This window comes from Panthera tigris, chromosome A2 (assembly GCF_018350195.1).
Source record: "Panthera tigris isolate Pti1 chromosome A2, P.tigris_Pti1_mat1.1, whole genome shotgun sequence".
Taxonomy (NCBI): Eukaryota; Metazoa; Chordata; class Mammalia; order Carnivora; family Felidae; genus Panthera; species Panthera tigris.
The window spans coordinates 167187510-167211941 of NC_056661.1; the positions used below are offsets into that span (position 1 = coordinate 167187510).

At 47.2% G+C, this 24432-nt stretch overlaps 1 protein-coding gene across 10 annotated transcripts in view; it reads right to left on the minus strand.

Moving 5' to 3' along the window:
• Window positions 1-24432, minus strand: part of PTPRN2 (protein tyrosine phosphatase receptor type N2) — an 809627-nt gene that overhangs the window by 703169 nt on the left and 82026 nt on the right. For all 10 annotated transcript variants that reach the window (XM_042976545.1, XM_042976559.1, XM_042976565.1 and 7 more), the window contains exon 2: window positions 18456-18506. In XM_042976545.1, the coding sequence (XP_042832479.1) occupies window positions 18456-18506 (51 nt within the window). The remainder of the gene's footprint in view (window positions 1-18455; window positions 18507-24432) is intronic.

The window sequence follows — 24432 nt, forward strand, 5'->3', positions numbered from 1 at the left end:
ACCCAATATGACTAAATTGGGATCACATCAGTGATGTTGTATATGTGGGTGTGCACGGGTATGGACACACGTGTCCGTGAGTGTGTGCATGTGCACAAATGGAGCTGAATCAGTTTTAATTCATCATTAAAGCGAAGGCTCAAAAGTGCATTTATTTCCTGTTAATATGCCAAATTAAACCTTGCTTCACACTGTTTAACTCAGTAATTAATTTCCATTCCCTTTTAAGTTTGATTAATTGGAATTTAGGGCGCAACAAGCCTCCTGGTCACGCCAAGTGATGTAATCCCACATCTCTGGGCTGTGGGTCTGCGTGTGGGGTGCTCGCTGCCCCTCTGTGAGGACAAGGGGGCACGATCCTGCTCAGAGAGCAGCCCTGGACAATAAAAATTGTTTCAACAATTAATTAACCGAGCACAATACAAAGGGGGCGAGTGTGCTACTTGCCGGATCTTTCTCATGAGGAAGCGCCTGGCACATTCTCTGCCTATGGACATGGCCAATGGTCTGGCAGGGCACACCACTGGTAAGCACCGGTGCCTCTGGGTGTGGTGATGGCGGCAGAGTGAAGGGATGTGGAGGAAGTTCTTTGCCTTTGATTCTATGTTTCCAAAGTGTTCGATTTTAATGCGAATATGTCCGTGCACTATTTGTAGAATTTATTTTCGAAGCAACACATGACGAACAAGAAAAGCAGAGGAAGACCCCAGTGACTAACACTTTCTCTTTTTTTCCATAGCCTATTCCTTTTTTTTTTTTTTTTTTTTAATTTACGTATTCTCAAGTTAGCTAACATACAATGTAGTCTTGGCTTCAGTAGATTCCTGTGATTCATCACATACATATAACACCCAGTGCCCACCACCTTAATGCCCATCACTCCTTTTCCCAACCTCCCCAAACCCCCGCCCCCTTCAACCCTCAGTTTGTTCTCTGTATTTAAGAGTCTAATGATTAACACTTTAGTTTTTTATACAATTAGACTTGGTACCACCCTCTTTTATCAAAATAATTCCAAAGTGGGCTAGAGTAACAATAATGCTCTATTTCTCACACTACGTGGTGGGCTCACTGGTGTGTACTTTCTTACACTCACGTTATTTGAGCATATTGAACATTATGTATAAAGATTTTAGAACAGGAAAGACAATGTGCTCAAATGGAAGAATTTTAGAATGAGCTATGGTGTTATCTTTGGGGTAATTTTTTGTGTGTACTTTATTATTTATTTCCAGATCTTATAGGTTATAGTTAGGAAAAATAAAACTTTTTATTTTAAAAATCCATTTAATAGATGTGAGTAGAAGCAGTGAGAACTTATACACTATGACTTAGTACAAAATTATGCCTTCCTGTTCCTTGCTTGATCTCTAACAACTTCCTTCATTCTGCCAACTGTTACTGATGATTTCTGCATATCAGGTTAACATCCTAGCCCCAGAATACAAGGACATTCCCCAATCTCAGGAGCTTATGAGGAGTGGGTGAGCAAGGGCGCACACGCTGCTGTCTAAGAAGAGAGGAGGAGCCGATTCTAAACCAACCAGGACTTCTGACAGAGGAGATTCTGGGTGTCACCACTGCAACATTCATGAAACGATATGTGTCAGCTAGAAAATTACAAATAGAGGACACATCTTTTATTTCTAATAAGTTTAATTTTTACATGAGCTTCACACCATGACATCCTTGTCAAGCCCCCAGGAGTGCTTTAACCTGGCGGCATGTCTCTGGAAAACCAGGGCACTAGAAAGTTCCGGAGACCATCACCATGTAGTCTGAGAGATAATTTTGCTTTACATTTTATGGATAATATGTGTATGGTGGCTCCTAAAACATTTGGTTCTAATTTTCTACTCCCCAAACAGCTATTCAGCTTTACACCAACACACATAAGTGTCTGAGTTGTTAAATGTGCCAAATTTTCTATTAAGCAAAACGAAACAAACAAAATCTTTTTTTTTCCCACGCAAAAATCTTTAAAATCTCAAAGTGTCCTTTCTACACGTTTCTCAAAATGTAAATAGATTTAATGGCTCTGGTACTGTGAACTGTAGAAAGGGCACTTACTGTCCACATACAACACTTGACGCTGTATCAGAAAGGGAGGATAGAATAGGTTTCAGCGTGTGGCACTGTCCCTCCCAGATCACAGACTTGTAGCACCTTGACCCACAGAAAACGGGGGCAGATACGGCCGCAGCGCAGCACGGAAACCGTTTTGGACGAGGACTCGCCTTCGGGTCGCACATCAAACGAAAGCTCCCCGGGGAAAAAAAACATGAGCTTGGACAGGCAACCCTACTCTTCCCCTTCCCACCTCCACTCCTCAGGACTCAACACAGACTCCAGCTCAGGTATAGAAGACGGGAGGGCTGCCAGGAGGCACAGGCTGGCCCTGTAATGGGCAAGAAGAGTCACTTCTACCTATTTACACACTGCTCCCATGCCGCCCCCCTCCCCCAATAAGTGAACCACACCCATCACACCCCTTCTTGGGCATTCCCCCTTCCTGTGACTCCCCAAACTGCAACTATCAGAATCCATGCTTACACCGGTTTACAATCTGGTCACAAGATGTAGGTAGGGTCCCTGAGCAGGTTATAGAAGTGCCTTTCTGCGAAAAGCACAGTCAGTTCCAAGTCCTGCCAGGTCAGCCCTAGCCCTGACCAAGATCAGCTACCCCAACAGGGAGGGAGTGTGAGTGAGGGTTCACAACCTCCCGTGTGCCAATCCTTGGCCAAGACAGAGGAAGTACCGGAAGGCAGCGAGTGAGTGAGGCCAGGCCGACAGGGAACAGGACAGGTGAGTGTCCAAGAGTACTTTGTGGGTGGGAACCTAATGGCAGAGGCAAGAAGGAGGGTGGCCAGGCAAAGAGTGGTCTGATTCCATAAATGGTCCCCATTCCACCAGCAACGCTCTCACAAACCCAGGGCACTTTCCTGAAGACAATGAGCTGGGCTGACTCAGGGAAAGGCACAGGGAACAGCAGGAAAGGATCACTCATTCAATGGTTACCACTCATCTCCAAGATGTCGACTTCCACGTCAGAATGCAGATTGTCAGGAAATCAGTAAATACTTCCTACATGCACATTATAACTAGCAGAAGAAAGGTAGTACTTGAAGACTCCTCAAAAATCTTCAATCCAGGGGCGCCTGGGTGGCTCAGTCGGTTGAGCAGCCGACTTCGGCTCAGGTCATGATCTCATGATCCATGAGTTCGAGCCCCGCGTCGGGCTCTGTGCTGACAGCTCAGAGCCTGAAGCCCGTTTCGGATTCTGTGTCTCCCTCTCTCTCTCTGACCCTCCCCCGTTCATGCTCTGTCTCTCTCTGTCTCAAAAGTAAGTAAACGTGAAAAAACAAATTTAAAAAAAAATCTTCAATCCAGAAGAGAAGTTAAAACACAAACCTCAGGGCGCCTGGGTGTTTCAGTCAGTTAAGCATCTGACTTGGGCTTAGGTCATGATCTCCCAGTCCCTGGGCTCAAGCCCCATGTGGGGCTCTGTGTTGACAGCTCAGGGCCTGGAGCCTGCTTCTGATTCTGTGTCTCCCTCTCTCTGCCCCTCCCCCTCTCACACTCTGTCTCTCTCTCTCTCAAAAATAAGCATTAAAAAATTAAAAAATTAAATAAAAAATATAAAACACAAACCTTGAAAAATACTCAGACATTGAGTGCCGTGAATAGGACAAACCATTTTTGGTGAGCAGTGGAAAGAAGGCAAGACCAGAGCACGAATGAGTGGGGAGGTGGGTAACTGGGGGAGGGGATGGGATCGGAGCAGTGCAGAGACAACAGAGAAATGAACAAGACAAAGGGAGGTCACCTTAAAGTAACCCTGAGGTTGGAGCCACCTGGTAAATGACCTCAAACGCTCATGCTGGCTTCAGGAGTCTAACCTCATTCCATGGGAAGAGGGGCAGTTGAAGGTCTCAGGCTAGGAGATGACAGCTGCAGGGTGAGAGTAGAAAGGAGAGCAAGGCAGGCCACCCAGTCAGAGGAGAATGAGGCAAACGAGGGGCACAGGCCACAGTGGGAATGGAAACCAGACAAACAGAAGACACTGCAGAGGAGAGCTGGCAGGAACAGGGGTTTCTATGCACAAGGTCCCCCAAGACTGGGGCGCACAAACAGGAAGGATGACTTAGAAAAGCAAACTCAAATAATTCTGGCCATTCAAGAAAAAACTGGTAAGTGTTCCAGAAGCGCCATCTTAAGGGAAAGACATTACATCAATCTAGAACAGGTAATAGAAAAGAGAGTTTATGTGCAGCCATACAAGTAGCCTAACTATCAGGAAAACAGATTTCTAAATTCTGTTTTCAGTGGATTTGTGGATTCTTTTTTCAGTGGTCAAGTGTTTTCCTAAATGGAAAACAACCAAAATCAGATATTCTGTCCTAAAAATAAATTCCAAAGGTGTAATAATCAACTATTCTTTACATATGTAAAGAAAAAACGAAAGCAGAATTATAAAGATTTTTTAAAGATGATGCTTATGCCGGGAAGTGAGATGTTCACTTTCATGCATGCCATGGGGGCACGAATTAAGGCCACGTTGCAGAAATTGGTTTTCCAGCACGTCACATGCCTCAAAAGTCCCACAGCCCATGATCCACTAATCTGATTTGTAAGAATATTTTATAGGAAAATGATACAAAATACTAAATAAAACTTCAAGCACAAAGCTCTTTTCTGTTATGATATTTATATTAACTTAAACAATAGTGAACATAACTTAAATATTTAAAAAAAGAGAGAAATGCTTTTATAAGGTTATGCTATACTCACGTTTTGAACATTAGGGAGAGGTTAAAGAGGAAGTCTGCAAATGGTTTTAGGAGCATCAGAAAATGCAGGCGGTTGAATGCTACCTGAAAACTCAAGACACATCGCTGCAGGTAGACTATGAAGACATTTGCACAAAATGGGGAGAGGAGAAAGCCAAAGGCAGCACTGCTACACTATTAACGAGACCACCGTGAGTGGTGCCTGCTATTTTCCGGCTATTTTCCATTTTTCACATCTCTGACATGAGCAGATGCCCATTAAAGGATGAGAAGAGAGAGAGGGAGACTAACAAGGCCCAAAAGGAGGAAGGGGAGGACACAAGTCCAGGAGAGGCACACAGTGTGGGGTGAGCCTCAGGAGAGGCACCGGAAGCTGAGCCTGTCAGAGCTGGGGCCCACCGACCGAGAGCACACGGGGGAAGAAGTGCAAGTTCACGTCCTCTGCTTGGAGGAGGTAGGAAAACAGAAAGAGGCGGTGAAACAGCCGCAAAGTCACTCTGCCTGTTCTGCTCTCTGGCCAGTTGGCTAAGGCTAAATCACACTGTGATGACGGCTCAGTCGGCCCGTGCCAACACCGGATTTTCCTGCAGGTCTACAGGTCTGCTGCAAGGGATGGACCCGGCAAGACGAGTCTCCTGAGACATCACAGGTTGTGGCAAAAGTAACAGCCATGTGTGTAGTGGCTGCACCAGCACTCACTGTTCACTCCCTACGGGGAACCACGGAAGGGTGCTCCTCCCTAGAGGGGACCACGGAAGGGTGCTCCTCCCCCCAGCCGAAGCTCTACCATGGCGGGAACACATCAGCTTCCCCAGGTCCCTTCTCCGTGGAAGGAGCGGATTATCATTAAGAACTGAGGACACAGCAGGAGAACCACGCTTCCTGAAAGAAATTGCTTCGCTGACCCCAGGCAAATGGGCTCCCAGAATACTTAAAACACAACATGGATTACAAATGCCCCACTATGTGGGCACACAACAAATTAGTATAACTTTCCCCCTGAGCTTCAGAAATTTGTCAAGGCAACAAGCGTCTCCCAGTGGGTCCAGTGCAGCCTGGGTCACTGAAAGCTGTCCTCTGCAATTAGAGGGTTACCGAAAAGTGAAGAGTTTTAGAATATTCAAACCTAAATTTCTTCCTAGTTTCTTGAAGTCTCCTGGTTTGCCTCATTTGCCTTCCTGGCCAGCTAGCTCAGTGAGGGCCCGCAGTGGAAACATACCTGACGAGTGAATGGATAAAAGAAAACATGAATGGCCACCAGTTGTCATTCCCACAACACCGGGAGTCTTCACAAGAGACGTCAGCCGCAGCCTTGAACACAAGCGCTGGCACACAACTCTCACACATTAACTCCCAAAAGCGTGCTTCCAGAATCGTCCAAGGAAAGCAAGTGAATGTCATCGGTGAAGATCACAACCCACAAATGTGGCCTCTATACCTTGCTGATAAAATGATCTCTTTTTTTTAATTTTTTTTTAATGTTTATTTTTGACAGAGAGAGACAGAGCATGAGTGGGGGAGGGGCAGAGAGAGGGAGACACAGAATCCGAAGCAGGCTCCAGGCTCTGAGCTGTCAGCACAGAGCCCGATGCGGGGCTCGAACTCACAGACCGCGAGATCATGCCCTGAGCTGAAGTCGGACGCTCAACTGCCTGAGACACCCGGGTGCCCCAAAATGACCTTTAAAAGGCCATGTTCCTCAACATCTTTATCTGGAATTTCTAACACCATGAAGTTGTGATTTATCCAGACAAAACTATCATCAAGTCTGCCTCCTCGGAGTCTGGAAGCCCAGTCAGGATGAGCAAAGAACCACTACTTCAGTAACCCCACAGGGCTGCCTCGTTACCCAGATAGCATGGTCAAAACAGGAGCATCACCTCCCAGAACAAGTAGTGAAGGGGCGCCTGGGGGGCTCAGTTGGTTGAGTGTCCAACGTCGGCTCAGGTCATGACCTCACTGTTCCTGAGTTTGGGCCCTGCGTCAGACTCTGTGCTGACAGTGCAGAACCTGCTTGGGATTCTCTCTCTCTCTCTCTCTCTCTCTCTCTCTCTCTCTGCCCCTCCCCTGCTCACTCACTCTGTCTCTCAAAATAAACATAAAAAAAAACAAAAAAACAAAAAAAGTAGTGAAAAGGGTTATCATGAAGCTGATTTTTTAAAAAAATTCTATGGAAACCCTGTTAAGCTCCCTGAAATGAGCCTTAGGAGCTGGGAGATCCTAAACACCAAGCGTGTCTTCCCAGTGAAGCAGCGCCTTCCCCACAGAGCCAGATGCAGCCAGGTCTCCTCAGCCAGAAAACCTCCTTGGCCGGAGGCCTCGGCTGTCCGGTTCCCACAGAGGCCAGGGGCCCCAGGGTGTCCAGATCCCACAGGGGCCCAGGGGCCCCAGGGTGTCCAGATCCAACGGGGGCCCAGGGGCCTCAGGGTGTCCAGATCCCACAGGGGCCCAGGGGTCTCAGGGTATCCAGATTCCACAGGGGTCAGGAGCCCTAGACTGTCCAGATCCCATAGGGGCCAGGAGCCCCAGGGTGTCCGGATCCGACAGGCTTTCCCAGGCTCTCCGGGTGGTCACAACTCATATGGCATAGGTTTCACTGCTACTACCTCATCTCTTTCCAAATACACTGTACTTTTTCATCATCCCCCACTTGTCAAATTAAAGCTTCTTCTTTTTCTTTTCTTTTCTTTTCTTTTTTTAGAGCAATAAAACAGAAGAGCTCAGTCTATCAAATTTTCCACAGCATGCTGGGCACCCCAGTAGATCACGACCTGCAGTTGACAGGCCCAGCTTGTGATCACTAAACACGAAAATGAAAATAAAAAACTGTTCTGAGCACTTCCAACAAAAATATTTATTTGGTCTGCTCCCTTCACACCTCAAGACACAGAATCCGAAGCAGACTCCAGGCTCTGAGCTGTCGGCACAGAGCCCGATGCGGGGCTCGAACTCACAGACCGCGAGAGTCTCAGAAGGAAAAGAAGGACAGAAGGAAGGAGGGGAAGAGAAGATGGAGGGAAAGAGAAGAGGGAGGGAGGGAGGTTCCTTCACGTGCTCATGGCTCAGAGCCCTGGCCCACTGAGGGCCAGCAGCAGCACCCCAGGAAGGGCCAACACGAGAAGGAAGCGGGGGTATGCGGCCTGAGAACTGACCCCAGCTGACCTCTCCCCCAGATTCGGCCTCAGCCCCACTCTACACACAGTGGGGCCCACTGAGGCTCTTTGTCCACTGACAGATACTGTTTACTGGAGCTGGAACACCGTCCTGGAGACGCGGGGTGCTGCCCCCTCCCCGCAGGGCCCCCCCGCCAAGCGTCAATCTCTGGATTTGTGGGGCTATTCTGTGTGCCGGTTCTTGTCCAGGTCCCTGCTCAGTACTACCCCACCCCACCTGAGACACCTGACATTCCTACCTCGAAGCTTCCATGTGAAGCCAGAACAGGGGTCTCATGCATCATCAGGGATACCCCCGTGGGAGCTGAGGGCCAGCACCTGACTCAGCAGGCCTGAACCTTTGAAAGGTCTGCCTTTCAAAATCAGCTCAGCAGACTCTGAAATGTCTTTATTAGGTAAGTTTTATTACAAAAGTAACACAAGATTGCTTTTTTTAAAGATTGCTTTAATACATAAAGCAATACAAAGATCTTGAAACACAAGTTAATCTCCCCCATATATATCCTCCCCAAATTGCCCCTAGTTCCCCCAAAAGACACATTCTTCCTTCCGGTCATCTGCTGGGGGTGGGAGTGGGGGAGCACTCCCAGAAAACAGAATCATATTATAACCACTACCCTGCAACTTACTTTTTCTATTTATCACACAAGGGACATTTTTCCTGGTCAGGAAAAATGAGACACTTAACTCATTTTTTAAGTATCTATGTAATATTCCATACTATAGACCCAGCATAAGTTATGAAACTTCCCATATCAGTGGATTTACAGGTGTTACAGGTTTTGCCAGTATAAATACTGTGGCATACCCTCGCTTTTATATATGTGAATCCCCAAAACAAATCAAGTTATCAGTATATTTTTCATATAATAGATATTGCCAGATTACATTCCAAAAGACTGTAACCAACTCATGTGCTTACTAGCAAAGTGCATCTGGGCCCATCTCCCTGAGCCCTCACCAGTGCCGGGTATCATTCATCATGTGAATGTTTGGCAATCTGCAGGTAAGCTTTATATTCACATTTCCCCTAAGTAGTACTGAGGGTAAACACATTTTCATACAGTAAGTGAGCCATTTTCCTCCCTCCTCTGCAAACTACTATTCACATCTTTGCCTATTTTCCTATTCAATTCTTTGCCTTTTTCTTATAGGGTGTAGGGGCTCTTCATAATTCAGAATAAGAACCTCCGGTCCACTGACATGTTGCTAAATGGTTCTCCCAGTTTGGTTATCTTGTTGTTTTTTTTTTTTTTTCAATATATGAAATTTATTGTCAAATTGGTTTCCATACAACACCCAGTGCTCATCCCAAAAGGTGTCCTCCTCAATACCCATCACCCACCCTCCCCTCCCTCCCCCCCCCCCATCAACCCTCAGTTTGTTCTCAGTTTTTAACAGTCTCTTATGTTTTGGCTCTCTCCCACTCTAACCTCTTTTTTTTTTTTTTCTTTCCCCTCCCCCATGGGTTTCTGTTAAGTTTCTCAGGATCCACATAAGAGTGAAACCATATGGTATCTGTCTCTCTCTGTATGGCTTATTTCACTTAGCATCACACTCTCCAGTTCCATCCACATTGGTACAAAAGGCCATATTTCATTCTTTCTCATTGCCACGTAGTATTCCATTGTGTATATAAACCACAATTTCTTTATCCATTCATCAGTTGATGGACATTTAGGCTCTTTCCATAATTTGGCTATTGTTGAGAGTGCTGCTATAAACATTGGGGTACAAGTGCCCCTCTGCATCAGTACTCCTGTATCCCTTGGGTAAATTCCTAGCAGTGCTATTGCTGGGTCATAGGGTAGGTCTATTTTTAATTTTCTGAGGAACCTCCACACTGCTTTCCAGAGCGGCTGCACCAATTTGCATTCCCACCAACAGTGCAAGAGGGTTCCCGTTTCTCCACATCCTCTCCAGCATCTATAGTCTCCTGATTTGTTCATTTTGGCCACTCTGACTGGGGTGAGGTGATATCTGAATGTGGTTTTGATTTGTATTTCCCTGATAAGGAGCGACGTTGAACATCTTTTCATGTGCCTGTTGGCCATCCGGATGTCTTCTTTAGAGAAGTGTCTATTCATGTTTTCTGCCCATTTCTTCACTGGGTTATTTGTTTTTTGGGTGTGGAGTTTGGTGAGCTCTTTATAGATTTTGGATACTAGCCCTTTGTCTGATATGTCATTTGCAAATATCTTTTCCCATTCCATTGGTTGCCTTTTAGTTTTGTTGGTTGTTTCCTTTGCTGTGCAGAAGCTTTTTATCTTCATAAGGTCCCAGTACTTCACTTTTGCTTTTAATTCCCTTGCCTTTGGGGATGTGTCGAATAAGAGATTGCTACGGCTGGGGTCAGAGAGGTCTTTTCCTGCTTTCTCCTCTAGGGTTTTGATGGTTTCCTGTCTCACATTCAGGTCCTTTATCCATTTTGAGTTTATTTTTGTGAATGGTGTGAGAAAGTGGTCTAGTTTCCACCTTCTGCATGTTGCTGTCCAGTTCTCCCAGCACCATTTGTTAAAGAGACTGTCTTTTTTCCATTGGATGTTCTTTCCTGCATTGTCAAAGATGAGTTGGCCATATGTTTGTGGGTCTAGTTCTGGGGTTTCTATTCTATTCCATTGGTCTATGTGTCTGTTTTTGTGCCAATACTATGCTGCCTTGATGATTACAGCTTTGTAGTAGAGGCTAAAGTCTGGGATTGTGATGCCTCCCGCTTTGGTCTTCTTCTTCAAAATTACTTTGGCTATTCGGGACCTTTTGTGGTTCCATACGAATTTTAGGATTGCTTGTTCTAGTTTCGAGAAGAATGCTGGTGCAATTTTGATTGGGATTGCATTGAATGTGTAGATAGCTTTGGGCAGTATTGACATTTTGACAATATTTATTCTTCCAATCCATGAGCAGGGAATGTCTTTCCATTTCTTTATATCTTCTTCAATTACCTTCATAAGCTTTCTATAGTTTTCAGCATACAGATCTTGTACATCTTTGGTTAGATTTATTCCTAGGTATTTTATGCTTCTTGGTGCAATTGTGAATGGGATCAGTTTCTTTATTTGTCTTTCTGTTGCTTCATTGTTAGTGTATAAGAATGCAACTGATTTCTGTACATTGATTTTGTATCCTGCAACTTTGCTGAATTCGTGTATCAGTTCTAGCAGACTTTTGGTGGAGTCTATCAGATTTTCCATGTATAATATCATGTCATCTGCAAAAAGCGAAAGCTTGACTTCATCTTTGCCAATTTTGATGCCTTTGATTTCCTTTTGTTGTCTGATTGCTGATACTAGAACTTCCAACACTATGTTAAACAACAGCGGTGAGAGTGGGCATCCCTGTCGTGTTCCTGATCTCAGGGAAAAAGCTCTCAGTTTTTCCCCATTGAGGATGATGTTAGCTGTGGGCTTTTCATAAATGGCTTTTATGATCTTTAAGTATGTTCCTTCTATCCCGACTTTCTCAAGGGTTTTTATTAAGAAAGGGTGCTGGATTCTGTCAAAGGCCTTTTCTACATCGATTGACAGGATCATATGGTTCTTCTCTTTTTTTTTTATTAATGTGATGTATCATGTTGATTGATTTGCGAATGTTGAACCAGCCCTGCATCCCAGGAATGAATCCCACTTGATCATGGTGAATAATTCTTTTTATATGCTGTTGAATTCGATTTGCTAGTATCTTGAGAATTTTTGCATCCATATTCATCAGGGATATTGGCCTGTAATTCTCTTTTTTTACTGGGTCTCTGTCTGGTTTAGGAATCAAAGTAATACTGGCTTCATAGAATGAGTCTGGAAGTTTTCCTTCCCTTTCTATTTCTTGGAATAGCTTGAGAAGGATAGGTATTATCTCTGCTTTAAATGTCTGGTAGAATTCCCCAGGGAAGCCATCTGGTCCTGGACTCTTATTTGTTGGGAGATTTTTGATAACTGATTCAATTTCTTCGCTGGTTATAGGTCCGTTCAAGCTTTCTATTTCCTCCTGTCTGAGTTTTGGAAGTGTGTGGGTGTTTAGGAATTTGTCCATTTCTTCCAGGTTGTCCAGTTTGTTGACATATAATTTTTCATAGTATTCCCTGATAATTTCTTGTATTTCTGAGGGATTGGTTGTAATAATTCCATTTTCATTCATGATTTTATCTATTTGGGTCATCTCCCTTTTCTTTTTGAGAAGCATGGCTAGAGGTTTATCAGTTTTGTTTATTTTTTCAAAAAACCAACTCTTGGTTTCATTGATCTGCTCTACAGTTTTTTTAGATTCTATATTGTTTATTTCTGCTCTGATCTTTATTATTTCTCTTCTTCTGCTGGGTTTAGGCTGCCTTTGCTGTTCTGCTTCCATTTCCTTTAGGTGTGCTGTTAGATTTTGTATTTGGGATTTTTCTTATTTCTTGAGATAGGCCTGGATTGCAATGTATTTTCCTCTCAGGACTGCCTTTGCTGCATCCCAAAGCATTTGGATTGTTGTATTTTCATTTTCGTTTGTTTCCATATATTTTTTAATTTCTTCTCTAATTGCCTGGTTGACCCACTCATTCTTTAGTAGGGTGTTCTTTAACCTCCATGCTTTTGGAGGTTTTCCAGACTTTTTCCTGTGGTTGATTTCAAGCTTCATAGCATTGTGGTCTGAAAGTATGCATGGTATGATTTCAATTCTTGTAAACTTATGAAGGGCTGTTTTGTGACCCAGTATATGATCTATCTTCGAGAATGTTCCATGTGCACTCGAGAAGAAAGTATATTCTGTTGCTTTGGGATGCAGAGTTCTAAATATATCTGTCAAGTCCATCTGATCCAATGTATCATTCAGGGCCCTTGTTTCTTTATTGACTGTGTGTCTAGATGATCCATCCATTTCTGTAAGTGGAGTGTTAAAGTCCCCTGCAATTACCACATTCTTATCAATAAGGTTGCTTATGTTTATGAGTAATTGTTTTATATATTTGGGGGCTCCGGTATTCGGCACATAGACATTTATAATTGTTAGCTCTTCCTGATGGATAGACCCTGTAATTATTATATAATGCCCTTCTTCATCTCTTGTTACAGCCTTTAATTTAAAGTCTAGTTTGTCTGATATAAGTATGGCTACTCCAGCTTTCTTTTGGCTTCCAGTAGCATGATAAATAGTTCTCCATCCCCTCACTCTCAATCTAAAGGTGTCCTCAGGTCTAAAATGAGTCTCTTGTAGACAGCAAATAGATGGGTCTTGTTTTTTTATCCATTCTGATACCCTATGTCTTTTGGTTGGCGCATTTAATCCATTTACATTCAGTGTTATTATAGAAAGATACGGGTTTAGAGTCATTGTGATGTCTGTATGTTTTATGCTTGTAGTGATGTCTCTGGTACTTTGTCTCACAGGATCCCCCTTAGGATCTCTTGTAGGGCTGGTTTAGTGGTGACAAATTCCTTCAGTTTTTGTTTGTTTGGGAAGACCTTTATCTCTCCTTCTATTCTAAATGACAAACTTGCTGGATAAAGGATTCTCGGCTGCATGTTTTTTCTGTTTAGCACACTGAAGATATCGTGCCAAGCCTTTCTGGCCTGCCAAATTTCAAAAGAGAGATCAGTCACGAGTCTTATAGGTCTCCCTTTCTATGTGAGGGCACGTTTATCCCTTGCTGCTTTCAGAATTTTCTCTTTATCCTTGTATTTTGCCAGTTTCACTACGATATGTTGTGCAGAAGATCGATTCAAGTTACGTCTGAAGGGAGTTCTCTGTGCCTCTTGGATTTCAATGCTTTTTTCCTTCCCCAGTTCAGGGAAGTTCTCAGCTATTATTTCTTCAAGTACCCCTTCAGCACCTTTCCCTCTCTCTTCCTCCTCTGGGTTACCAATTATGCGTATATTATTTCTTTTTAGTGTATCACTTAGTTCTCTAATTTTCCCCTCATACTCCTGGATTTTTTTATCTCTCTTTTTCTCAGCTTCCTCTTTTTCCATAACTTTATCTTCTAGTTCACCTATTCTCTCCTCTGCCTCTTCAATCCGAGCCGTCGTCGTTTCCATTTTGTTTTGCATTCCGTTTAAAGCATTTTTCAGCTCCTCGTGACTGTTCCTTAGTCCCTTGATCTCTGTAGCAAGAGATTCTCTGCTGTCCTCTATACTGTTTTCAAGCCCAGTGATTAATTTTATGACTATTATTCTAAATTCACTTTCTGTTATATTATTTAAATCCTTTTTGATCAGTTCATTAGCTGTTGTTATTTCCTGGAGATTCTTCTGAGGGGAATTCTTCCGTTTGGTCATTTTGGATAGTCCCTGGAGTGGTGAGGACCTGCAGGGCACTTCCCCTGTGCTGTGGTGTATAACTGGAGTTGGTGGGCGGGGCCGCAGTCAGACCTGATGTCGGCCCCCAGCACACCGATGGGGCCACAGTCAGACTGGTGTGTGCCTTCTCTTCCCCTCTCCTAGGGGTGGGATTCACTGTGGGGTGGCGTGGCCATCTGGGCTACTTGCACACTGCCAGGCTTGTGGTGCTGGGGATCTGGCGTATTAGCTGGGGTGGGTAGGCAAGGTGCACGGGGGCAGGAGGGGCAGGCTTAGCTCACTTCTCCTTAGGTGATCCACTTCAGGAGGGGCCCTGTGGCAGCGGGAGGGAGTCAGATCCGCTGCCGGAGGTTTGGCTCCGCAGAAGCACAGAGTTGGGTGTTTGCGTGGAGCAAGCAAGTTCCCTGGCAGGAACTGGTTCCCTTTGGGATTTTGGCTGGGGGATGGGCGGGGGAGATGGCGCTGGCGAGCGCCTTTGTTCCCCACTAGACTGAGCTCTGTCGTCCGGGGGCTAAGCAGCTCTCCCTCCCTTTGTCCTCCAGCCTTCCCGCTTTCTGAGCAGAGCTGTTAACTTATGACCTCCCAGACGCTAAGTCGCGCTTCTGTCGGAACACAGTCCGTCTGGCCCCTCCGCTTTTGCCAGCCAGACTCGGGGGCTCTGCTTGGCGGGCAGGCTGCCCCTCCTCCCCGACTCCCTCCCGCCAGTCCGTGCAGCGCGCACCGCCTCGCCGCTCTTCCGTGGGCCTCTCGTCTGCGCTTGGCTCCGGAGACTCCGTTCTGCTAATCCTCTGGCGGTTTTCTGGGTTATTTAGGCAGGTGTAGGTGGAATCTAAGTGATCAGCAGGACGCGCGGTGAGCCCAGCGTCCTCCTACGCCGCCATCTTCCAACCTCCCCCGGTTATCTTGTTTTTAATTGTGATATTAAATAACATGACTAATAACATAAAATGTGGCATCGAAACCATTTCTAAGCACACAGTTCCGCAACACTGAGCATGTTCACACTGTTGTGCAACCATCACCACTATCATCTCCAGAACTTTCCATCTTCCCAAACTGAAACTCTGTCCCCATTAGACACTAACTCCCCATCCCCCTTCCCCAGCGCCCAGTGCCCACCCTCTACTCTCTGTCTCTATGGATCTGGCGGCTCCAGGGACCTCATAGAAGTAGAATTACAGGGCAGTTGTCCTTCTGTTACTGGCTTTGCTCACATGATGAGCATCGTGTCCTTCGGTTGCGGCCATCCTGTAGCAGGTGTCAGGATTTCCCTCCTTTCCGAGGCGGAATGATTCTCTGTTGTACATCTATACCACATTTGTTCATCCATCCATCTGGCGATGGACATTTGGGTCGTTTCTACCACCTGACTTCTGTGAATGAGGCTGCCGTGAACATGGGTGTGCAAATATCTATTTGAGTCCCTGCTTTCCATTCTTTGGGGTATTCTTTTGAGATTGCTAGATCATATGGTAAGTCTGTGTTTAATTTTTTGAGGAACCTGGCAGCTGCACCATTGTACATTCCCACCAATGATGCCCTAGGGGTCCATTTCCCCACATCCTCACCAACACTTGGTATTTTCTGTTTTTGTTTTTTTACAGTAGCCATCTTCAGATGCGTGAGCTGGTAAGTATGTTTATCTTTTGACATTTTTTTTAATGTTTATTTATTTTTGACAGAGAGAGAGAGAGAGACAGAGCATGAGCAGGGGAGGGGCAGAGAGAGAGAGGGAGACACAGAATCCGAGGCAGGCTCCAGGCTCTGAGCTGCCAGCACAGAGCCCGATGCGGGGGTCGAACTCACGGACCATGAGATCATGATCCGAGCTGAGGTTGGACTCTCAACCGACTGAGCCACCCAGGAGCCCCACTGACTTTCTTTATAAAGTACATTATCCCATGCAAAAATTTTAATTGTGATTTCAAAGATCTATTGGACACTTTGAAAATATATATAAGGTTAATAGGTATATATATTTCTCTCTCCATTCTAAGAAAAGGAAAGGGAGGGGAAAGAAAAGAGAAGAAACCTGTGTCTGACCACAGAACATTCTGGACTCCCCAAAGGGGCCTGCCCTCTGTATCCTTACAGGGCTGCTGGGCCACGCCTCCTTGCCCCACTCGCCTGTAGGGTGAATGAAGTGGCAACCACAGACCCAGACGGTATGTTTTCCTTACTAACTCCCCATCAGCTACTCATAGCACACAATTTTGTGAGATTGGATGATGCCTGCTTTGCTATTTCGTAGACTTTAGCTGTATTAGAAAAAATATCAAATATTGTCTGTCTCCATAAATCAAAGCCTGCATATATATTTACATTTAAATTGCTTTCTTTTTCCAAAGAACTCAAAGCTGTTATCTTACATAATGTTAATATGAGTCCCTGCCAGGAAGGCAAGTTGAGGTTAGGGAAGGAAAACCCCCACGACAGTTGTGATTCCAGGCCTGCTTTTTGTCAAGGACAAAGGAGAGTGAACGAAACTATAGTTTCCATTGTGCTGCTGCCGCTTACATCCCCAATTTAATTAACCATGCACATAGCTATTTTCTTTACAGTCAAACTTCACTGAAGGCAGGTGACACATTTTTACAAGTAAGATTATTTTTTAAAACCTGCTTCCCAGGGCACCTGCGTGGCTCAGTTGGTTAAGCGTCCGACTTCAGCTCAGGTCATGATCTCACAGCTTGTGAGTTTGAGCCCTGCGTTGGGCTCTGTGCTGACAGCTCAGAACCTGGAGCCTGCTTTGGATTCTGTGTCTCCCTCTTCCTCTGCCCTTCTCCCGCTCATGCTCTGACTCTCTCTCTCAACAATACATAAACGTTAAAAAAAAAAAAAAAAAAAAAAAAAAACCTGCTTCCAAATAAAAGCTTCACGGGGTACAATCACAAGCAGCCTGGGAGGGGAGGGCAAGGGAGAGGCCTGACTGTGTATAAGAGTTGGAGGCGCTCAAGCTGGCAGGGCCACACGGCTGAACACTCCACATCCTGCCATCACGGAGGTTCTAATGTACTCTCCCCCAGCCTAAGTCACCATTATCACAGTCTGCACAGAACTTGCCCCAATCCCTGAAAACACACACACACACAAAACAAACTATCCGGGGTTGTCAGCAATTTGTCCCCATGGCACATGAGCTAGCAGGACACAAGCATGATTGTTCCCAGCCCTGAAATCCCAGGTCTGGTCCACAGCACTGTTCACTCCAAGGGACACTCAAAGCACCTGGTTTTTGACTTTCAGACCCTCAAATGTGTCCCATGTGGGCCCAGCAAGGACCAACTGAGCTCAGGGGTGGTCAGGCACAAGGCACCTTTTACTCGTGGAGGGCTTCCAGGGTCTAGGTCCTCTGTGAGCCAGGTTCCACCCACAGACACCCGCGTTTGCACAGAGAACAGGGGCAGTCAGAGACGTCTGTGGCAGGCTCCAGGCAAGAACAAAATCCACACCCAAAACACACTCCCTGAACTACCTGGGGAGACCAGGAGCAGTAGGAAAACAGGCGCGCCCCGCACATGGGTCCTCCCACAGCTACCCGGGCCCACCTGCAGACTCCGTGTGGCTTCAGGAGAAGCAGTACAGGGCAAAGCCCCTGTGCAGGTGTTGTACCCTAACCCCTCCCTTAGTATTTGAAGGCCACGACCCAATGGCACACTGCCCCAGATCTGCTGCCATCACACAGCACACAGGTCTCTCCTGAGCAGGGCAGATGTGGTGGAGGGAAGCTCACGTTCCCACCCCTCCAGACCCAGCCACTGGCGGGGCTCAGAGCTCTACCTGAAAACACAAAGTACCAGACATCTCTTCTCTTCCTGATGAGAACAAAACAGGTGGTCTAAAGGATGAACGGCTTCCTGCTGGTGGAGCAAAACTAGGCTGAGGGATGTGGCAGTTCCAGCCGGAGTCGGGGCACCCGATTCCATCACCTACTGTTGTAAAGCTGCTGGTGAGCAGCCGTAAATCCTGGGTACAGATGCAGATGTAGACGCAGACACACACACGTGCATATAAACGATGTGTTCCACTTCCGTTAGGTTTCCATTAACTTTTTAATCACGCCCAGAGAAGTTTCAGCTCCACAACTCTCTTCGCGAGCATCAAAGAAAATGAACCTCGCCCAGAATGTTCCCTGCACATGGTGAGCCCCATCCGCGGTTAGCAGGGTAGAGGCAAGCCCACACCCACAGCTGCATGTCGGCTGGGACTCGCACACTTACCATTCACGCAGGTCTCAGATGGTCTGCAGAGGCCATCCTCGAACAAACAGCCTGGGGAGGAAAGACAAAAGAGAAATGAGTCAGCGCTACAAAGAACAGTGCAGCTCTCCAGGGCCATTACAGCCACTGACTCCCGAGTCTCGAAGAAACGACGCGGACACACACAGGCTCTTTGGATCTGACTTCGTTGAGATAATGCAGATGCTAGAAAGCAGCAGGATACACAAAAGAGAACGGCAGGTTATGAAGAGGTTATTAACTATGAGGGGACCCACCCCCTGGGTCACTGTACAGTCTCTGATTGTTAGTTTGCTCACTGGGGAACTGCTGTAAAATCCACAGAGTTGAAGCATTCCCTGAAACAAATACGGGTTGAGGAAGGCACAAAAACAGGACTGGAGAAGCTACGAAAGCAGCTTCTGTTCTAGAAGCAGAGGAGCAGCATCTAACAGGGGACAGCGCTGCCATGAATTCACAAGAATAAGCAGTTTCACTGTGCCCTTACAACAATTCAAGAGAGAGATATTACAGTCCCCGCACTCCCTGGGAGAAGCCCACAGGCCCGGAGCACAAACCCAGGGAGATGCCCCTCAGTCAGCCACCTGGGCCTCAACTCAAAGCAAAGGGTCTGCTTTCCTGAAGCAACATATAATCTCATGACAAATATCACGTCCTGTCTTTGTCTGGTTGGAACACACATCGCTGCCCACTTCATCCACGAACTGACCGTGTGCTGCTGTCTGTCTGCTACTGCGCCCCTGTTCCCCACTCCCCCTGGCTCTGCCCCCTGGGGCCTCTCATTCACAGGCCCTCCCCACTGAGTACCCACAGCAGGCCCTGTGAGGTGGGAAAGGTACAACAGACTGGAAGGAAAACTGCCAAGAAGCATCCAAAAGACGGTTAGCCACCACTGAGAGTTAGCGAGACCTGCATCCAATCTTGTTCCCCCAGAAGTAGTGACCCTGAGAAAGGCAACGGGCCCATCCAGTCTCAGTCTCATGAGCAGGACAATCGGGCTGCCTGATCTTTAAGACTCAAGTCCAGCCACCCAGGAGATGGTCTCTGCCGGAAGAACAGATGCAAACCACCCAGGGTCTCGCAAGGAGCCTGGGCAGTCTGGTCGCCCCTCCCACTGCCCCAGGTGCTCAGAGGGCCACATGCTCCCTTCTCTGTGCCCAGGACCATCCCAGCGCATTGCCAGTGCCACAGAAGACCGTGGAGGAGCAGCCCCATGCTCAGGCCCACCACTCACTCACATTAACAACCCTGTTTGTCACATGGAACTTGCAGATGACAGACGGTGAGGAAAGGCAGCAGGAAGAAGCCTTTCCCCACTTCCTGTGCTGCTCTAATCACAGCTGACAATTAGACTCAATTGGAAGGAGAAACGCACCGCAATTAACACTTGAATCTTGACCCTCAACAACCAGCTATCTGCGCGTGCCTCATTCCATCCTTTACAGGGAACTGGTTAAAAAATGCGGCAGAGAGACTTCTACCAGCAGTATTTCAAGTTGTTTATCAGCAGAGCTGCAAGCGTTAAGCATACTCCACCCCACCATGCAATATGCTAATTTATTTGTGTTGTTATCTGCTCTAAAATTAAGAAAGGCCATATTTCACTTTAAGTGTCAGCCACCTACTAACACTAATCACGACCATAAATCATAGAAAGAAAAAGACATCTGTGTGAGACACTTGGCCCCGCCCCGTGCTCTCCATCCGACACACTTCCTTCTCCAGCGGCACCCACCTCCCTCTCCCTTGGCAGGCTGGGCACGGCTCCAAAGTCGATTTGTTCACACAGCAATCTCACAGTCGAGCTCGTGAATGGCCTCAAGACCAGGTGCGACTCCAAAGCCAGGCAGTTAAACCTGTGAAGCAGGCCCGTGAAGCAGTCCATCTTGGTGCCCAGAGCTTACAGCCAGAATTGCTCAGCTTTGATGGTGGTATCCCCCCTTTCCATGAAAACAAAGGCAGCATTTCCAAAATGCTCAAACTGCTCCCTTGGCTGACCACCCAGAGACCAGCTGTGAAGGTGGGAACACCCCTTATGCATCTATCCACAGATTTCCCTCCAGCTTCAGAACGCACACGCACGCTGACAGATACACACAGGCAGACACATCACACGCACTCACAATACACTCACAGATGTGCATACCAAATCTTTTTAGTCCTAATTCTGCTTCCCCTTTATTTTCTCAGAATACTGCGCAAGATTGCGTCACCACCTTGATGCCTCTTTTTCTTTGCCTATTCAAACAGAAAAAGATCCAGCAATTCTGCAGAGCCAGGCCAGCTCTGCCTCCCATCATTCCTGAGACATTTAGAAAGGGTTTTGTATTTTGTGGTGGAAAGAGCCCACACGAGCAGGATTCCCACGCCCTGGCCGGTTAACTGCCGACCCCCAGCTGCACGAATCCCCACTGCAGCCCTTCCACTCGGAGGGTGTCCCCTCCAGACTGGGATGCTGCTGTAGAGGGGAGAGTGGCCTGAAAATCGAAGGCCCCAGCCCAGCAATCCGCATCACCAGTATTCCGCCCACCCACAGGCAAGCTGACTACCCTCCAGGGTCTGCTCTTTCCCAAGCTCCCTCCCTCCCACAGGTGTTTGCAGAGGCACTGAGATGGATGCCAGTGCACACTAGCAGAATAGGAGAGGTTCTGTGACCGAATGTAAGAAAAAGATAAAAGTAAAATGAATTCTCTCACCAAACAGTAAAACAGGTTGTCTCTCAGATGGACCATATGAACAGGAGCAGTGACTGTATCTTGTACAAAGCCACTGGAACATGCTTAGAACCAAGTATTCTCAGGAAATCTTCTTAACACTGAGAGCTGATGGGGAGCCTGGGTGGCTCAGTTGGTTAAGCGTCCAACTTCGGCTCAGGTCATGATCTCACAGTTTGTGAGTTCGAGCCCCACATCAGGCTCTGTGCTGACAGCTCAGAGCCTGGAGCCTGCTTCAGATCCTGTGTCTCCTTCTCTCTCTACCCCTCCCTGCTCGCACTCTGTCTCTCTCTCTCTCTCTCTCTCAAAAATAAACATTAAAAAAATTTTTTTTAAAAACTGAGAGCTGATAATGCTACTAAGCCAAGAAAGATTTAGTATGACAGCCAAATAAAATGATGACAAACTCCAGCTGGCATGCGAATTCTACTCAAATGCACGTTAATAACTAGTATAACAAGTACGTTATCTCTTCGCAAAGGCAATCTTTCACAAATAACGAAGTCTTCTCATACATAGTTCTCTTACTTGATCACTCCCCCTTCTCACTGAGCACTCCCAAAGCAAACAACAATACAATGTAATGACTCTCCCAGTTGCCTACTGCAATGCCTACTCCCATTTTGCAAAAAAAGGAAACCTGGACTCGAGAAGGTTAAGAATATGCCCACAGTCTGACTCAAAGCCTGGTCTGTCTCCCCCCCCACACACGTGCTTTCTCCACTACTGCAAGCTGTTCCAAGTAAGAGGGGTGGGTTTGTGTCCACACAAGGGTTCACCAGGGCAGACACAGGCACATCACACCACTGGGACCTTACTTGGTGGAGCCCTCTGTCCAGATCCCAGCCCGCAACTCCCATTCCTTCTCCTACCTCCACCTGCAACCTTTGCTCTTCTGTGGGCCTGGAACACACCCAAGGAAAGAAAAAGGCAAATCTTTGCCAGTATCTGGCCAGTGACCGCACACACGTGCACCCTTGGTGGGAAGGAGAGCCCCTGCTCCTGCTCACTGCTTCTCCTTTTACCATATAGCTCCTCCTAAGGCAGTACCACTGGGCTCCTGCTTGCCCGTGGCTCTGCTCCTGGCCTCCACACCCTGTCTCAGCTCCCTGGAGCTTTGCAGAGCAGCTCCCACCCCAGCAGGAAGCGACGGGAGGCCTCACAGAGCAGGCAGATGGTGACACCTGGACTCAGGTGCCTTCAGCCACATGCAGAAACGAAGGGTATGGGCAAAGCGTGTCTGTCCCGGGGCCCATCCTGCCAACAATTACCAGGAGCACCACCCCAGAGGTAGTCAACCTGAGGCGTGTCTCAGAGCAGACACTGAAGTAGATAAACAGTGGCAGACAGGTCCAGGCACAGGGCACACCCCCTGGCTGCACCTCAGGGGTTCCCAGGAGTGGACAGACATCATTTATTTTGTTGGTTTTTGATTTGGGTCTTGATTTGGTGTATACATTGTTTGTTCTCCACTAACCCAGACCATTTTCTCTGGGAGCTGATTCTTGGCTCTCAGACATCTAAATAGCAATAATCTAAAAGCTGCAAGACGGTGCGTGTGTGTGGCGATTTGTACGGGAAGGCTCATGTTTAAGCCAAGGTGAGCCATTGGAACCAGGCAATGAACAGATCTGACTATCTCAGTGCAGCGGGAAAGCCTTCCCAGCTGCAGCACCAGAAGGATATTGGGTGACCCTTTGTGGCAGGTTCTGGGCTGCAGTCTCCACCACAGCAGATGCCAGGTGAGGGAGGACAGCTCTCGGTTCACAGTGGTCCCCAGTAAAACCTCAGACCTGGACGTGGGCACAAACACCCTTTTTCAGCTCCATTTCACTCCCCACAGGTGGACTTTCACAGTTTCTATTCTTCCCGTTCCTGTTCGTCCTCTGCCAGGAGTCCCAGCTCCCCCAAGAGTCCCTGGAGCACAGCGCTCAGTAAATTGGGTGATTTAATGCATGAAGAATCACTTCGGGGCGTGCAGGGCTGAGAAACCGAATAAGAACTCTCCACTGCCCCAGCTCCCAAATGTGAGGAGTCCACACCTCAGCAACATTCTCTTGGTTCAAATACTCCTCGTACTGGAGAAGTGGCATGAAAACACAGTGAACGGCTACAGGTATTTGGTAATCAATATATTCACCCTCATTAAGTGAAGGCCGAGCGCCCCGAGAGCATGCAGGGAGGCACTGTGCCCTGTCCTGGACCAGGAGCCTGGCGGGCCTGGCCCACTCGCTAGGCAGCAGGAGGTGTCCTCCCACGAGCAGACAGAGGTCCAGGGGAGTGGCAGCTGGGTGCACACATACGGTGGCAGTTCTCTCTCCTCCACCGTGACCTCTGGAATCTCCAGGTCAGAAGGGCAGCCCTTCCAAAAGCAACAGGAGCAGGTGCTGGGCTGATCTCTGCTGAGGCAGGGGGAGCACAGGCTCCGGTGAGCTGCAGGTGGAGGCTGAGGGCAGCCTCACCCCTGCCCCTGACAGCTGCAGGGGAGAAAGAAAGTTCTGAATAAGGTGTCAAACCAATTTCACAGAAGCCTATAAAGCCCAGGTGATGTGAGCTGGCACCTGACAGTGTGAAACGGAGTATCAGCTGGTGCCAGGCAAAGTCTGAGATAAAGGTCACCTGGACACCGGGACCCAGGGTCTAAGCCGTCACCTGCTGTCTCTACCAAGCATGTGTCTTCTTTGAAACCCACCAGCCACTGACTGCACTCACTCACTCACTGTAGTCACTGAGCAGTTATTCGTCAGAGGCCCCTATTTTACGGCCGGCAGCAGGTAAACCATCAGTAGAAACAGCCTTCTTTAGGTTTCCCACTCACACCCCGGTCGGCATAGCAACAGCCTGAGTCATGTAAATGCCAAGAAGCAGTCTCGGGAAAGACATTCAAGTCCTCACAGCTGCCTCCGGGAAGGTGTTTCATACTTCAGTACCACCTTTTTGCAAGAAACATACACAGACTTCATAACTTCAAAAATATAAGGCAGGGACTAAGTCAGTGGAGCATTCAACTGTTCATCTCTGGGTCACGAGTTCGAGCCTCATGTTAGGGGTAGAATTTAAATATACATTTATAATAGCAAAGTTAAATAATATAAACCTTACTTTCCTTTCCCGGCTAACTTGCACTAGAAGCCTCACCAGACACCCACACTGACCACTGTGCCCAATGTGCTGCAGAGCTCACTGCCCGCATCCCCCACAGAACCCCACGTGCTCTGTTTTTTGTTCCTGACTTTGTGTACCTG